Source organism: Oryzias melastigma, linkage group LG19, assembly GCF_002922805.2.
Source record: "Oryzias melastigma strain HK-1 linkage group LG19, ASM292280v2, whole genome shotgun sequence".
Taxonomy (NCBI): Eukaryota; Metazoa; Chordata; class Actinopteri; order Beloniformes; family Adrianichthyidae; genus Oryzias; species Oryzias melastigma.
The window spans coordinates 9936657-9949577 of NC_050530.1; the positions used below are offsets into that span (position 1 = coordinate 9936657).

The 12921-nt window shown below is 37.7% G+C and overlaps 1 protein-coding gene across 2 annotated transcripts; it reads left to right on the top strand.

Annotated features, from left to right (window-relative positions):
• Positions 1 to 33: 33 nt before the first annotated feature.
• nlrc3 (NLR family, CARD domain containing 3) lies at positions 34 to 12123 on the top strand. Of its 2 annotated transcripts, none has more exons than XM_036217082.1 (19): positions 34 to 240; positions 1687 to 1853; positions 3081 to 3344; positions 3540 to 5286; positions 5362 to 5448; positions 5570 to 5653; positions 5772 to 5855; positions 5919 to 6002; positions 6090 to 6173; positions 7755 to 7838; positions 7972 to 8055; positions 8144 to 8227; positions 9219 to 9302; positions 10213 to 10296; positions 10438 to 10521; positions 10695 to 10778; positions 11113 to 11196; positions 11405 to 11488; positions 11570 to 12123. In XM_036217082.1, the coding sequence occupies exons 2-19, from the start codon at positions 1733 to 1735 to the stop codon at positions 11658 to 11660; spliced, it is 3402 nt and encodes a 1133-aa protein (XP_036072975.1). In that variant the 5' UTR covers positions 34 to 240; positions 1687 to 1732; the 3' UTR covers positions 11661 to 12123. The 2 variants fall into 2 exon arrangements, with proteins under 2 accessions (XP_036072975.1, XP_024140135.1); XM_024284367.2 differs by having other exon boundaries at positions 1690 to 1853.
• The last annotated feature ends 798 nt before the right edge of the window (positions 12124 to 12921 follow it).

Consider the following 12921-nt stretch of genomic DNA (forward strand, 5'->3'; position numbering starts at 1 on the left):
AAGCAACCAGCTAACCACCGCACAGGAAGCCAGAGTAGACAGGAAGATGCTGCAGCATGAAACTGGCTCTAGCAGCAGTGAGGTGATGACTTCAGCTTTCAGCTCTTTCAGTACTTGTTCATTTGTTTGTAAGTCTTGAACAGGATGCCACGCCCGTTGACGAGTATTCACAGTTTTCTGCACAAGTGTGAAGAGACGGCGCTCTAGGTCTGCTGTTTGACCACCTTCCAGAGTCCCATGGTGAGTTTTTGTGTTACATTTGACACAGGGCTTTAGGTTTGAGCTGAATTACCTGCTAATGTGTATTTCTCATCAACCACAGATGATTCTGAAAATATGTTCCTCACGCATATTAATGAAGAACTTCTGATAAGCAAATGATCTTTGTCGTACATATTTATACTAAAGCTTAGAGCAGATGTGATGAGTCTGACATGTCTGATTGGTTTCCTATTTGTGAAATACGTGATGAGCAGCCAAACCACACAGGAAGTCATCTTTTATTTCCTGTTCTTCTTGTTGAACTTTAAACCAAGTCAAAACCTTTGTTTGCACTACTTTTAGTTGTGCACATGCATAAAATATTAAATAACTTTTATGCTTTGCATCAGCTCAGTGTGAAAACTATATCTTAAGTGAGTGTACTCACATTTTAAAGCCAAAATCAAATAGTGCTACTTAGCAATTCTACAAGATTAAAAGAGTATTTTGCACAAAAAGCTTAAAGCAATTAAGATTTAAGCAATCCCTCTTTTTTATTTATTACATGTAAAGACTGGATGAATGAGCTTTACTTCTATTTTTCCTCTCTAAATTAACCATACCTCAATTTGAGTCAAGTAAAGATGTGAGTAATGCATTTGTTTTTATGTTTTAATGAGTAAACTACAATAATTTTCATTTATATTTTCCGTCTAATTCTATAAACTTCAGATTTTACAATCAGATTATTACTCACAGTCCTCTGGTAATGTTATTATTTTCTTTTTACTCCTATTTGACACATTTTATTGGATAATCACATTTTCTTCCCTTAGAGTATTTTATTTTGAAGTAACACTTCAAAATAAAGTGTTATCTCCTTTTTGGTCTTCTTAGAACCAATTGCAAATTATAAATTAAATTAGGTTTAATTTTCTGATAAAGCAAATCCTAATTTTCGGTCACGTTTTTAACCTTTTACTAAGATTCTCAATAATCTCCACTGTTAAATGACTAATTAAAAGGAGAAAGAATTCCATTAATCCGTTTATTATTTTGTTTTAAAACTAGTTATATAGGCAATAGGTTTATATATTGAAAATGTGACCTACAGGTTTGATCAGAAGCCATAAAAAAAATCAGGTTAATAGCCTGGAGTTGAGAACGTGGATAATCCTTATGATTCAGCATCAAATTTGAGTCATTTTGTTGGTTAAGTGCTTTAGTGAAATTGAAGCATCTTAGAGGTAAAAGTGGCTTTCAAGAAAATAATATTTATTAAAAAAAACAGATAACTGTACTCAAAAATCTAAGCAGAAATGCATGTTTCTAGGATTTTTTTTTTGATGATTTTCAACATATTTAAAATAAATACAGATATTCTGAACTGAAGTCTTTTACATAAAAGTTCACTAAAATTCCCTTAAAAAAACGACATTTTTTAAATAGATTAAAATAATTGAGTGCATCTGGTTGTTTCTCAAGTAGACAGAAGCAGGAGACTTGAGGGCTGAATGTGACAAACTTTCTCATGGAGAGGAAACATTATGATTCTATTCTGGACCGAAGCAAGCGAATTGTCTGGCAAGACGACTGCTACATTGACCTGCAGTCCACGTCCTCTTCTGCCGCTTTACAAGCAAGATCGGAGGGTAAGAGCTTTCTTTCTCCTCAGTTTAACATTGTACTTTTGGCAACGCTCGCACTTCTGATGCTTTTTAAAGTCCCGCTCCAACTATGTTTTTAATTATTTTTAAAAATCATTCCTAGTGACTTTTTAATAAGATTATGTAGTTTTTTTTTACAAAAAATCAAAAAGTCTTTATTGACAGCTGGAGCTTATTATTCAATTTTAGGTTGTTACCGTGGAAGTTAGCTTAGCTAATTTCCCAGCATGACTTTGTTTACTCTCTCTATGGCTAGCTTGTAGCGCCTCACAAGCCCAAGCTAACATTAGCATAGCAAAAAAAAAAAAAAAAGGCGGGCAAAATCAGCTTTGAGCCATGATGGCAGCTCAGAAAATAAAAATGAAGACGTTATTGGATCTATTTGTCTGCAAGTGGATGCATCAGGATTTGAGCAGAGAAGGGAGACTTTAGCCCAGTTGCTGGGTCACAAACCGGAGCTTTTTCAAGGTTTTCATCTGCTCCTGAATAGGTAAATTCTCAGAAATGCAGTTTTAGATTAAGATTATTTTATTCATGCCCTCCATTATGAGAAAAATGCTACAAGAACATGTTAAAAACACAAAAATCATGATTTCCATCAGAGTGGGTTAACACATTCTCACATATAGGACTCCTTCGTGTTAAAAATTTATGTTTTGGGCGTGCCTAACTTGTAGTTTTTTGACGTGTTGGCCGTTCCTATTAAATCAAGGGTTAACAACCTCTGGGCCGCAAACCTGGAGCGCACCAGTATCCTAACCAAGTACCGCTTCCAGTGTATCTAGTACTGTATCGGGCTGCGTCTGGTACTGTACCCGGTACCGCTTCTAGTGCCGGGTTATGGTACCAGGTTTGGATACCGATAATGGACGATACCCGAGGACCAGTCTGCGTCCGTTTCCACATTCAGTACCGCACCCCAAGGGTTGCAGTCTCTTGATTTTATGAATAGCCAGCACGTCAAATTGGGGGACACCCAAAACGTCAAAAAGTGACGTGGAGGGATCCTTAACTAAACCTTGGGAGTGAAAATGTAATACAAGGACATATTTCCTTTCAAGCGTTTAAGGTTCTCTAATCAGCATCTCCTATCTGGTCTCCTCCCTTAAACTTATTCTTTACAAAGTAAATGCTGGAATAGTCATTTTTCAGTTTATGTTGTTCTGGAATTAATCATTTCTTTGTATCTTTTTGTGTTCGGTTCTTATTCAGATCTGGGCTGGGTCCAAAAATACCAAAACCAGCTGCAGAGATTTCTCACCAAGACTTTTCTGGAGGACATATTGACTCACCTGAAGAAGGTGGATGTGCTGACCTTAGCCGAAGAGGCCATCATCAAGGAAGCGGGCCAGTTAAAGGACCAGGCTACCATGCTCACGACTGTTCTCGCCGGTAAGGAAAGCCATGGATCTGATGCACTTCAAGGGTTTATCACGAGCTCCAGTGCTCCGGTTTCCCAGCTCATCTTAAACTATGGTAAGTGGCAGGATTTCATTTGAATCGTTTGCTTTTCAAATAACAAAAAAAAAAAAAAACATCTTTAAACAGACAACTATGTCATTAGGGGATCATGGGTGAGAGCAAATATGCAGATGACACCATGTTTACTTTTGAACTTTTCCCCTAATTTTTTGGAAAAAAAAATATTTCAAATCCTGTTTTTTTCTGCAGATTCCATGGTTAAGAAACACAAGGAGGTTTTGTTGCAACAGTACGAACATTACAGAGAAAGAGATTCAGTCAGCTGCTCCAAACTGAACACGTGTTCACGAACCCTGCTGCTGATTGATGGACTTTCAGACCTCCAACAAAAGGAGCATGACCTGATGCAGGTGGGAGTGACTCGAGGAAGGAAACTCAATCATCTCAGACAGTTAGGGTTGGCAAAACTGTTCGAGCCCCTGACACGGGTCAGCTTGCCTCCCAGAGTCTCCCTTACAATTGGGGTGAGCGGCATTGGCAAGACGACCTGGGTGCGACACTTCATCAGACAGTGGAGTCAAGGCGCCGTCTGTTCAGATTTCCACTTTGTCTTACCGTTTACATTCAGTGAACTGAACGCACTGGAAAAACTGTCTGCCGACAAACTAGTCAAAATGGCTTTTCCTTATTTATCGGATCCGAGTTTGGTTCTCTCGAGCCCCTGTCGCACTCTCCTCATCTTTGATGGTTTGGACGAATTCCGATGCAGGTTGAATTTCTCTGATGCTGTTCCCTGCAACGACCCAAAGAAAGAAGTGTCCATCGATGACTTGATAACCAACATCATCCGAGGGAACCTGCTCCCAGACGTGGCAGTGTGGGTGACTTCCAGACCAGGAGTGGCTTCGCTCATCCCTGGAGGTTTGGTGGACAGAGTCTCCGAAATTCCAGGATTCGGTCCCGACGACATCCAAACCTTCCTTAACTACCACTTCTCGGAGAAGGACTTTGCCAGCAAAATCTGGGCTCACTTGCAGGCTCATAAGATATTGATGGTGATGTGCTACATACCGTGCATTTGCTGGATGACGGCGGATACTTTGCTGTACATCTTGCAGAGTGGAGCGCCGGAGAGTCTTCCCAGGACTTGCACTGGCTTATACGCCCATTTTTGCTGCATGAAAGCAGAATTAGGCGAGCCGAGAGGCAGGGAGCCCATAAAAACGGAGCAGATTCATGGGAATAACCGTAAACTACTGGGGAACATTGGGCGGCTGGCATTCTATGGACTCTTGAAGCACAAATACACCTTCAGCGAGCAGGACCTCAAGGCTTATGGGATAGATTTACAGTTGACACAAGGCAGTCTTGGTACTGGAGTCCTCATCCGGTTGGAGTCCACCATCCACACGACATATCGGTTCACGCATTTGGCTCTGCAGGAGTTTCTTGCAGCGACGTTCTACCACGTTTCCTCCAAGAGAGCCATTTTCGATCTGTTCTCAGAGAGCACCATGTCCTGGCCAAAAATCGGCTTCCAGAACCATTTCCGAAGTGCCTTTCAGCACTCGCAACAGGCTGAAGACGGTCACTTGGATGTTTTCGTACGATTCTTGACGGGCCTTCTCTGCCCAACAGCAATGAAGCCTGTTGCGGGGCTTCTCGCTGCAGGGAAAGATGATGGCAACCAGAAGGTGTGGGCAGCGGGGTTTTTGCAAGGCCTCATGTCCAGCGGGGAAGCTGTGGTTTCACTGCGCACAGTCAACTTGGCTTATTGCTTGCACGAGCTGCAACAAACCGAGCTGCTGCGGAGTGTCGAGGAGGACTTACGGCAGGAAAGCTTGGCGGGAAAGCTAACTCGGCCTCACTGTGTCGTCCTGGGGTTCCTGCTGCACGTGTCTCCAGAGTGCAGCGACCAGACCAACCTCACCGGCTCGCTAAACTACTCAACAGTGAAAAGCTTGCTCCCACAACTGCTTTACTGCAGCCACCTCAGGTCAGCCCATCAATGCACTGAATTAAAGTAAATTACACACCATTACTTGGTAATAAAAGCTTGCTTCCTGTGTAGATTGGAGAATAATAGCTTCAAAGATGATGTCATGGAACTGCTGGGAAGCCTTCTTAGTGCAAAGGATTGCCACATCCAAAAAATAAGGTACAATAAAGCTTTTTTTTTAAATTAAATTATTAAAAAAATATATCTTGCTGCAATCAATATAAGGGGATTTTAGCATTGTAGCTGCTGATCAGATCACTTCTTTTATTCTGTTCTTCAGTTTGGCAGACAATGCAATCAGCAACAAGGGAGCCAAAGCTCTGAGTCGAGCTCTTCTGGTGAATCGCACGTTAACCTGTCTCAAGTGAGGACTCTTTCTTTCCTAAAGAGTTAAGAAGTGGCAGACTCGTGTGCCTTTTGCTCCATACTCATTCTGTCCTGCACTATAACCCTTTATTTTTCACTCTCTTTTATTCATTCAGTCTCCGGAACAACAACATTGGATCTAAAGGTGCAAAGTTCTTGGCAGAGGCTCTGAAAATGAATCAAGTTCTGACATCAATTAAGTGAGTGTTGTTTACACCAAAGCAAACAAGAATCTTAGTCATCTGGTTAACTATTTTTAATAGCTTCCAGAACAACAGCATCGAGGAGGAGGGCGCTCAGGCCCTGGCAGAGGTCCTGCAGTGCAATCGCAAGCTGGTGTCTCTAAAGTGAGCAGTGTTGGACCTATTTTGTCATTATTATTACTTTAATTTATTCATTTGATTCAAATGTCAATATGTATGTTTCTGTTTCAGTGTGCGGAAAAATAAAATTGGGGCAGAAGGAGCCAAAAGGATTGCAGACGCACTGAAGACGAACCGAACTCTAACAAAGCTGATGTAAACTTTTATCTTCTTCCTGTACTTTCCTTTAGGTCAGAGGTCAATCTTTAGGTAGCTAAAAGAGCCATTTGGTCCAAATCTTTCAAAAAAAAACCCAACGAGAGTTCCACTGTAGTGGTTAGAAAAATGCAATTTATTTATTTTTTTTTTTAAGATATTAAGCCACATGTGACAAAGTCCCCCAGGGGCCAGATTGGTCCTCCAGATAATTTTATTTTATCGTTATTTATGGCCCAATGTTATCTTGCGCTCATTTTTAACTTGTATCATTTTGACAAAATACATTTTTATGGAGAGTAAGATTTGATTTATTCTGGAATAATATTCCTGCTTTTTTATTATTCATAATTATGTTAAAAGTTAAGGTTTAAATTGTTTTAAAGTTAGCATTCTGATAGCTTTTTGGATTGTTTTGGCACTTACCAAGATTTTTTAGGTTATTTTGAAGCTAAGCTAATATTTCAGCTACATGCTAGCTGTTTTGGCTAATTCAGTTTTTTTTTTTAGGATTTTTAGGCTGTTTTGGAGTTTAGCAAATATTTACACGCTAGCTGTTTTGGGTAATTTAGGTTTTTTCAGTTTTTTAGGATTTTTAGAAGAATGTCTTAATTTTTCAGCTACATAGTAGCTGTTTTGGCTAACTTTTTTTTGGCTAATTTGGCATTTAGCTAATATTTTAGCTAACTATTAGCTTCAGCATTTTTAACTATCAATTTCAGCATCTTCAGCGGCCAAATTCAGCTTACAGCATTCACATAAGCACAAAAGTAATGCTATACATCTAGTTCATAATTATGTTAAAGTTACAGTTTCAAAGTTTTAAAAATTTTGTTCTAGCATGTTCAATTAATGTTTATCCGGTTCAGAAGGTAAAAATATTTGTTTTAACTTAGTGTGATAGTAAACCACTAATAAAAGATCAAACTTTTCAACATAATTTTATGAAATTGTGTGCATTTTGGAAGAAGGGTAAAGCTTTCAGTGTAATGTCAAAAGAAGTTTTAAAAAAAGAGTTCATGTAAGATCAACTCAATTTAAAAATGTAAACATAAATGACAACATTTTACTAACAAACCATATTCATTCAAATCCTTAGCATTTTTCTTCAAAGCCAAAGGGCCACAATGAAGGACGAATGAAGAGTTCTGGACCTTCAGGTTGCTGTCCCCCTGCTATAAATGACGATTTTGTTTATTTATTTTCCCAAAAAATGCAAATGAAGAATAAAAAAAAAATGTTTTTTACTTCCTAACTTTGTCAAAAGGTTTTTTCTAGCATTTTTCAGTGCGGTAAATAGTTTCATAGTCACTGGAGCCTTTAATTGGGAATAAATAAATTAAATTTTATGCATCTCATCAAAAATCAATAATAGAGCATCTGCTAGATGTGGTATTCAATTCCCAATTAGGTAAAATGCTTAATTAATTAATTTATTTTCTTTATACTTTGGTAAACTGAGTTTAAATGTTTACAATTTTAATTCTGTCAGTTCTTTACAGTTTGCATACATGTTCCCTATAAGCTGGCTTATACTTTTCTTTTATGATTCCATCTGCTGAATGTTGTTCTCCTCTGCAGTCTTTGCAGTAACCAGCTGGGGGACAAAGGAACCGTCGCTCTGGCAGAAGCTTTAAAACTCAACCAAACTCTGCTCTCACTCCAGTCAGTATCTGGTCTTCAATTATAGAGTTCATCCTCTTTAAAAGTCACTCAGTAATGGCTCCTTTTACAGTGAGTCTGGCACTTTTATTCACAAAAATAGAAGAAAAGTGACCACCTTTCTCTTTGTCCCCAGACTTCAAAGCAACTCAATCAGCAACAGAGGAATGACGGCGCTGACCAAAGCCCTCAGGTTCAACCACGGTCTAGTGACCTTGAAGTAAGCATTAAAATGAAAATCTCTTTGTGGCTAAAGGGTATTACAACCCAGTGCGATCGATTTCACTTTCTTTTGCATGCATCATCAGTCTCAGAGAGAACTCAATTGGGATTGAAGGAGCAAAGAACATGGCCCAGGCCCTGCAGGAGAACAACTCTCTGCAAAATCTGGAGTAAGTGGCTTTTTCAATTTAAGTACAGTTGTAATTTTCTTAAAAAAAAAAAAAAAAGCAGTTGAGTGTGTGAACATTATTCTTTGATGAGGCTGTAAAGTAGTTTGACAGCAGGTTTACAGTAACACTTTGGCTTTTTTGGTCTAGCACTGAAAGTGATTTCAACATTTCACCATTATGCCACATTTTGACACCTATCCAGAAAAAAGTGAATTGTCAAAGTTCTAACAGTAGATACTATCCTATAAATACTATTAAAGTCTTCTAAAGTAAAAACACATTTTTATTCAATTTTTTTGCAATAAATATGCACTTATAAACAATAAGAATCTCAAATTAAAGTAAAAAGATTAACAAAGAACCCTAAAATGATATATGTTTTTATTTTAAGCTGCTTTTATTGTAGTTAAAAGTTTTTATTTGCTTTTGATCTTTAATAACATTTTTTAATCACTATATTTTTCGTTTCACGTGAGCTGAGAACATCCCACTTCACACAAATCTGCTTCTCAGCAAACAGCTTCATCAAACTGAACTAAAAAATAAAAGAATAAAAAAAGCTCAGCTCCCGAGGGAGCCAGCTGGTTGTTATCGTGACTCATGTTTTGTCTGGATCAAATCTGATACTGGGGCAACTAGAACAGCAGGAAGTGTGAGAATCCCTGCACCAAAGATGAGCTTTTCTTTTATTCAAATTTATTTCTCTGAACTGCTGTTACAGACATACTCTTTTTTTTTTTACTCCTGGAAATAGACCCTTGACAAGAGCTATGAATCTGGAATAAATTCTCCTTGTGAAAGAATTAATTCCTTTTATGTACCAATCACAGAAAAAAGGAGGAAAATGTTCATGTTTGTAGAAAGTGTAAAATCAATAAAATCCCTGCTAAATTAGTAAAAGACTAGCTTAAAGTGGCAGTTTTAGCTGATTTTACATTGGATTGATTATATTATTTATTCATTATTGTGTGTTTGTGTTTCTTCATCCCAGTCTCACGGCCAACTTGTTACACGATGAGGGTGTTCAGGCGATTTCTGCTGCAATCAAGTTTAATCGGGGACTCACCTCACTGCAGTAAGTTGGATTTGCTTTTTGAGAACGTCTAAAGCAAGGGTGTCCAAAGTCAGTCCTCGAGGGCTGCTGTCGAACATGTTTTCCAACCAATCTGCCATTGAAGCTCCTTATTAGCCGAACACACCTGGTCCAGGTAATCAGATAAGCAGATAAGTCAAGGAAAACCAGCAAAACTACTGTTTTTGGGATCATGTATGAACATTTAAAGTCAAACCAGGTTGAATTATAACCAATCAGGGACTCAGATATGGTGGTGAGGTATAGCTGGAGTCCTTTTTCATTCATGGAAGTACCAACATTTTGAAAATCGATAATAATAATTAGGTTTTAGGATGGAATTCTATGAAATTGAGTTTTTCATTTATCGGAATAGAGCTGTGAAAGAAAAAGCCTGAAGATTTGCAAGATTTTGACATTTTGTACCAAGCCTCTTCCATCCGTAGAGGGGCTGACATAGGCTTGTAAACAGCAGAGAAGAAAAAGGAGAAGAAGCCCCTCCCTGCTTGTACAGTGTGAACACCATGGGGTAAATGCACGTTCAAGAATACACGCTTAAAGTGTTCCAGAACATGTAGCTTTAAAGAATGAAGCAGGGATACTTAAAACTCAGATTATATTCGGCCAAGAAGCAGGGCATTATGGGATGTAAAGACAGTAGCGGAGCAACAATGAGACACAGCAACTCATTGAAATGTGGTCGAATGAAGTCATTAAAACAACTTTAAATGTGTGAATGTTTAGTCACATGGTTTTGTTAACAAACTTTGCTTCAAGAACAGAAATGTCCGGTTAATGACAGACTAAACTGAAGCTTCAGGACTCGGACTTAATTATTCAGACTCTGACTCTGTCTGAATCCACCCTAAAGGTCACCGCAAGAATATTTTGACTCTTTGTTTTCTTTTTACAGTCTCCAGTGGAATTTCATCAAGTCCACAGCCGCTAAAGTTTTGGCCAACGCACTGATGACCAACGCCACTATAAAGCTCTTAGAGTAAGGCCAATATTCACTCATTGATCTCCGCTACTTTGTGCACACCAGCATCAGCTGCAGGCGCCACCACATTCAGAGCCGCAGCAAAGAACTAAACTGCTTCTAATGTTTGTGTCTCTTTTGTCTTTATTTTTGCTTCAGTCTGCAGGAAAATGCAATCGGAAATGAAGGTGTCATTTTTCTTGCCGAAGCTCTAAAAGTCAACACTTCACTGCAGACGTTATGGTTGGCATAAACAATTTTCCGCTATGACAGATCCAATTATTTCTTTTTTCTTGAAGATGAAATAAAGGAAATATGTGGATGTGTTTTTACACGCAGAGAAACAGAAACTACGAATATTCGTTGTTCATGTACCCCCCCCCCTTCACACGGTTTCTGATTTTTCTGCCGCTCAGTCTTCAGGGCGTCTCGGCTGGGACCGGTGGAGGCGTGGCGCTGGCAGAAGCTCTGATGAAGAATCAAACTCTGCAGACATTAGAGTGAGACAAAGCTCTCCGTGGTGTTGAACTGCTTATTATTGGTTTTAACAGTTGATGATATGCAATGACATGATCTTCATCCAGCTGACAGATTTAAAATCAGTGGGAAGTTCACTGACTGCTTAATTTAAGCATTTTTTTTTACTTCATTGCATCTCATTTGAATTAATTTCTTGTCTTTCAAGGTGCTAACTTTAAATAAGTTGTTTTAAAGAATTTATTTTTAATTTGTGTTGGAAGTGTTGAGAAGTTCTTAAGCATCCAGTTTGAGTACAATGTTTGCTTTTTTTTTATTTGACCTTCAGCTTGTTGTCCTCCATGCTTTTCTTTTCAGTCTCCGTGGAAACAGTGTAGGGATGGAGGGAGCAAAGGCTCTGGCCAATGCTTTAAAAAGCAACAGAAGTCTGAAGTCCTTGAAGTAAGAGTATATTTTAATTTAAACTACAATCAGTTCCTTTAAACATTTTCAAATTCCTTGAAACCAGCAGTAAAGACTTCCCCTGTTGATTTACATGCAAACTTCTTTTTCACTGTTGTGAACAGCTGGAAGTTCAAAAACATTCACACTGACACATTTTCGAATTGAGCGTTTGAATAACTGATTAATTAAATAAAAAAATCCTCAGTTTGCAGGAGAACTCTTTAGGCATGGATGGAGCCATTTTCATCGCAACAGCTTTGAAAGGAAACCACCAGCTGGCGTATATCAAGTATGATTTCCTGAGTACATGTTTCTTCGTGTACTCTTGTGTATCTTAATTAAAGTTGTGTTTTTTTTTTGTTGCTTTTAGCCTCCAAGGTAACGGCATTGGAGAATCAGGAGCTAAGGTCATCTCTGATGCTATAAGAGCCACTGCTCTGAGCTGCGTGGTGGACATCTAGCTGAGAAACATCGTCTATGAAGATGAGCATGCTGGGAAGAAATGACAGTGTTATTACTTTGATACTTGAAGCTCAACTTTTAAATGGTATTTTAAACCACCCTATGAACAGTATTCTAATATATGAGTAAACTAATATTTATCGAATAAGGAGATTCTGTGGGAATTTGTCGTTATAAATTATATTCATGTATGCAGCGTTTGTCTTGTTTTTGCCATTTTTGCACACTGATTGTTTTCATATAAAAATTTAGAAAAATGTAAATAGTTTTTTTAAGCGTTTCAACCTGGATGTTGTCTGTTTTGTGGTCCTAAAGAGCAAATTTTATATTAAAAATTAAACATTTTTTAAGCAAACCGTATTGTTCTATTTTGCTGACTATATAATCGACCTGTTTCCAATCACCATGATAAACTGGTTCTGATTAATTAGAACCACTTGGCTTTAAATCCTTTGTATGAAAGCAAAATATAATTATTATAAATTTACTCTGTAACCACGGAACGCCCCTTTATCATCTCTCAAATACTCACCTAAATAATAAAATCTATCAATTGTAAAGAAGCTAAATTTCACCAGAAAACATGTTTAATTTCTTCCTGGTACATGGGATGTTACACATCAATCAATACATGTATCTGCTTTATTGCAATGAACTTTATTTTTGACCTTTAAAATATAAATCAGATTGTTTAAATTCAAAAATGGTCTCTGATGCTTCACTCTTTAAACAGATTTAATGTAGATTTTTTTTATTTACATAAAAATCCCACATTATTTTAATTTTTCCATACAGGAAAAGACAAATTTATATGAAAAAAGCTGAAATAAGCATCTCCTGAATATAAATATACCTTTCATTGCAAAATATATAACATTCCGTGTATTATTTCTTCCATATTCAGTAAGTTCCACTCTTTTAAAGCTTGTACTCATGTAAAGGCGTGAAGGTGCTAATGCTTAAGTATTTGAAAGGCTGGTTTATTAAAACGAACCAGCCTTTCAGTATAATTGGACATTTAAAATTGGTTCCCATTGTAGCCTTTGGTCTCTCTGTGTAAAAAGAGCATTTTCTCCAATTAGGTTGATTTTATAGACAAATCGTGCTTTTTACTTTACAATTTTCTGCCTGTACTAAAAATTCCAAAATAGACACTGCAATAAATGACTGATGTTAATTTTAATTATGCAGTGTTAAAAACAGTAACACTAATGGAATGTTTAAAATTTACCTGCTAAATTTGTTTTATTTGTACTTTTG

Coding starts and splice junctions, on each gene's coding strand:
- nlrc3 (XM_036217082.1), top strand. CDS start 1,733: ATGGAGAGGAAACATTATGATTCTATTCTGGACCGAAGCAAGCGAATT. Junction 6,174..7,754: donor CGAACTCTAACAAAGCTGAT/GTAAACTTTTAT, acceptor TCTCCTCTGCAG/TCTTTGCAGTAACCAGCTGG. Junction 7,839..7,971: donor CAAACTCTGCTCTCACTCCA/GTCAGTATCTGG, acceptor CTTTGTCCCCAG/ACTTCAAAGCAACTCAATCA.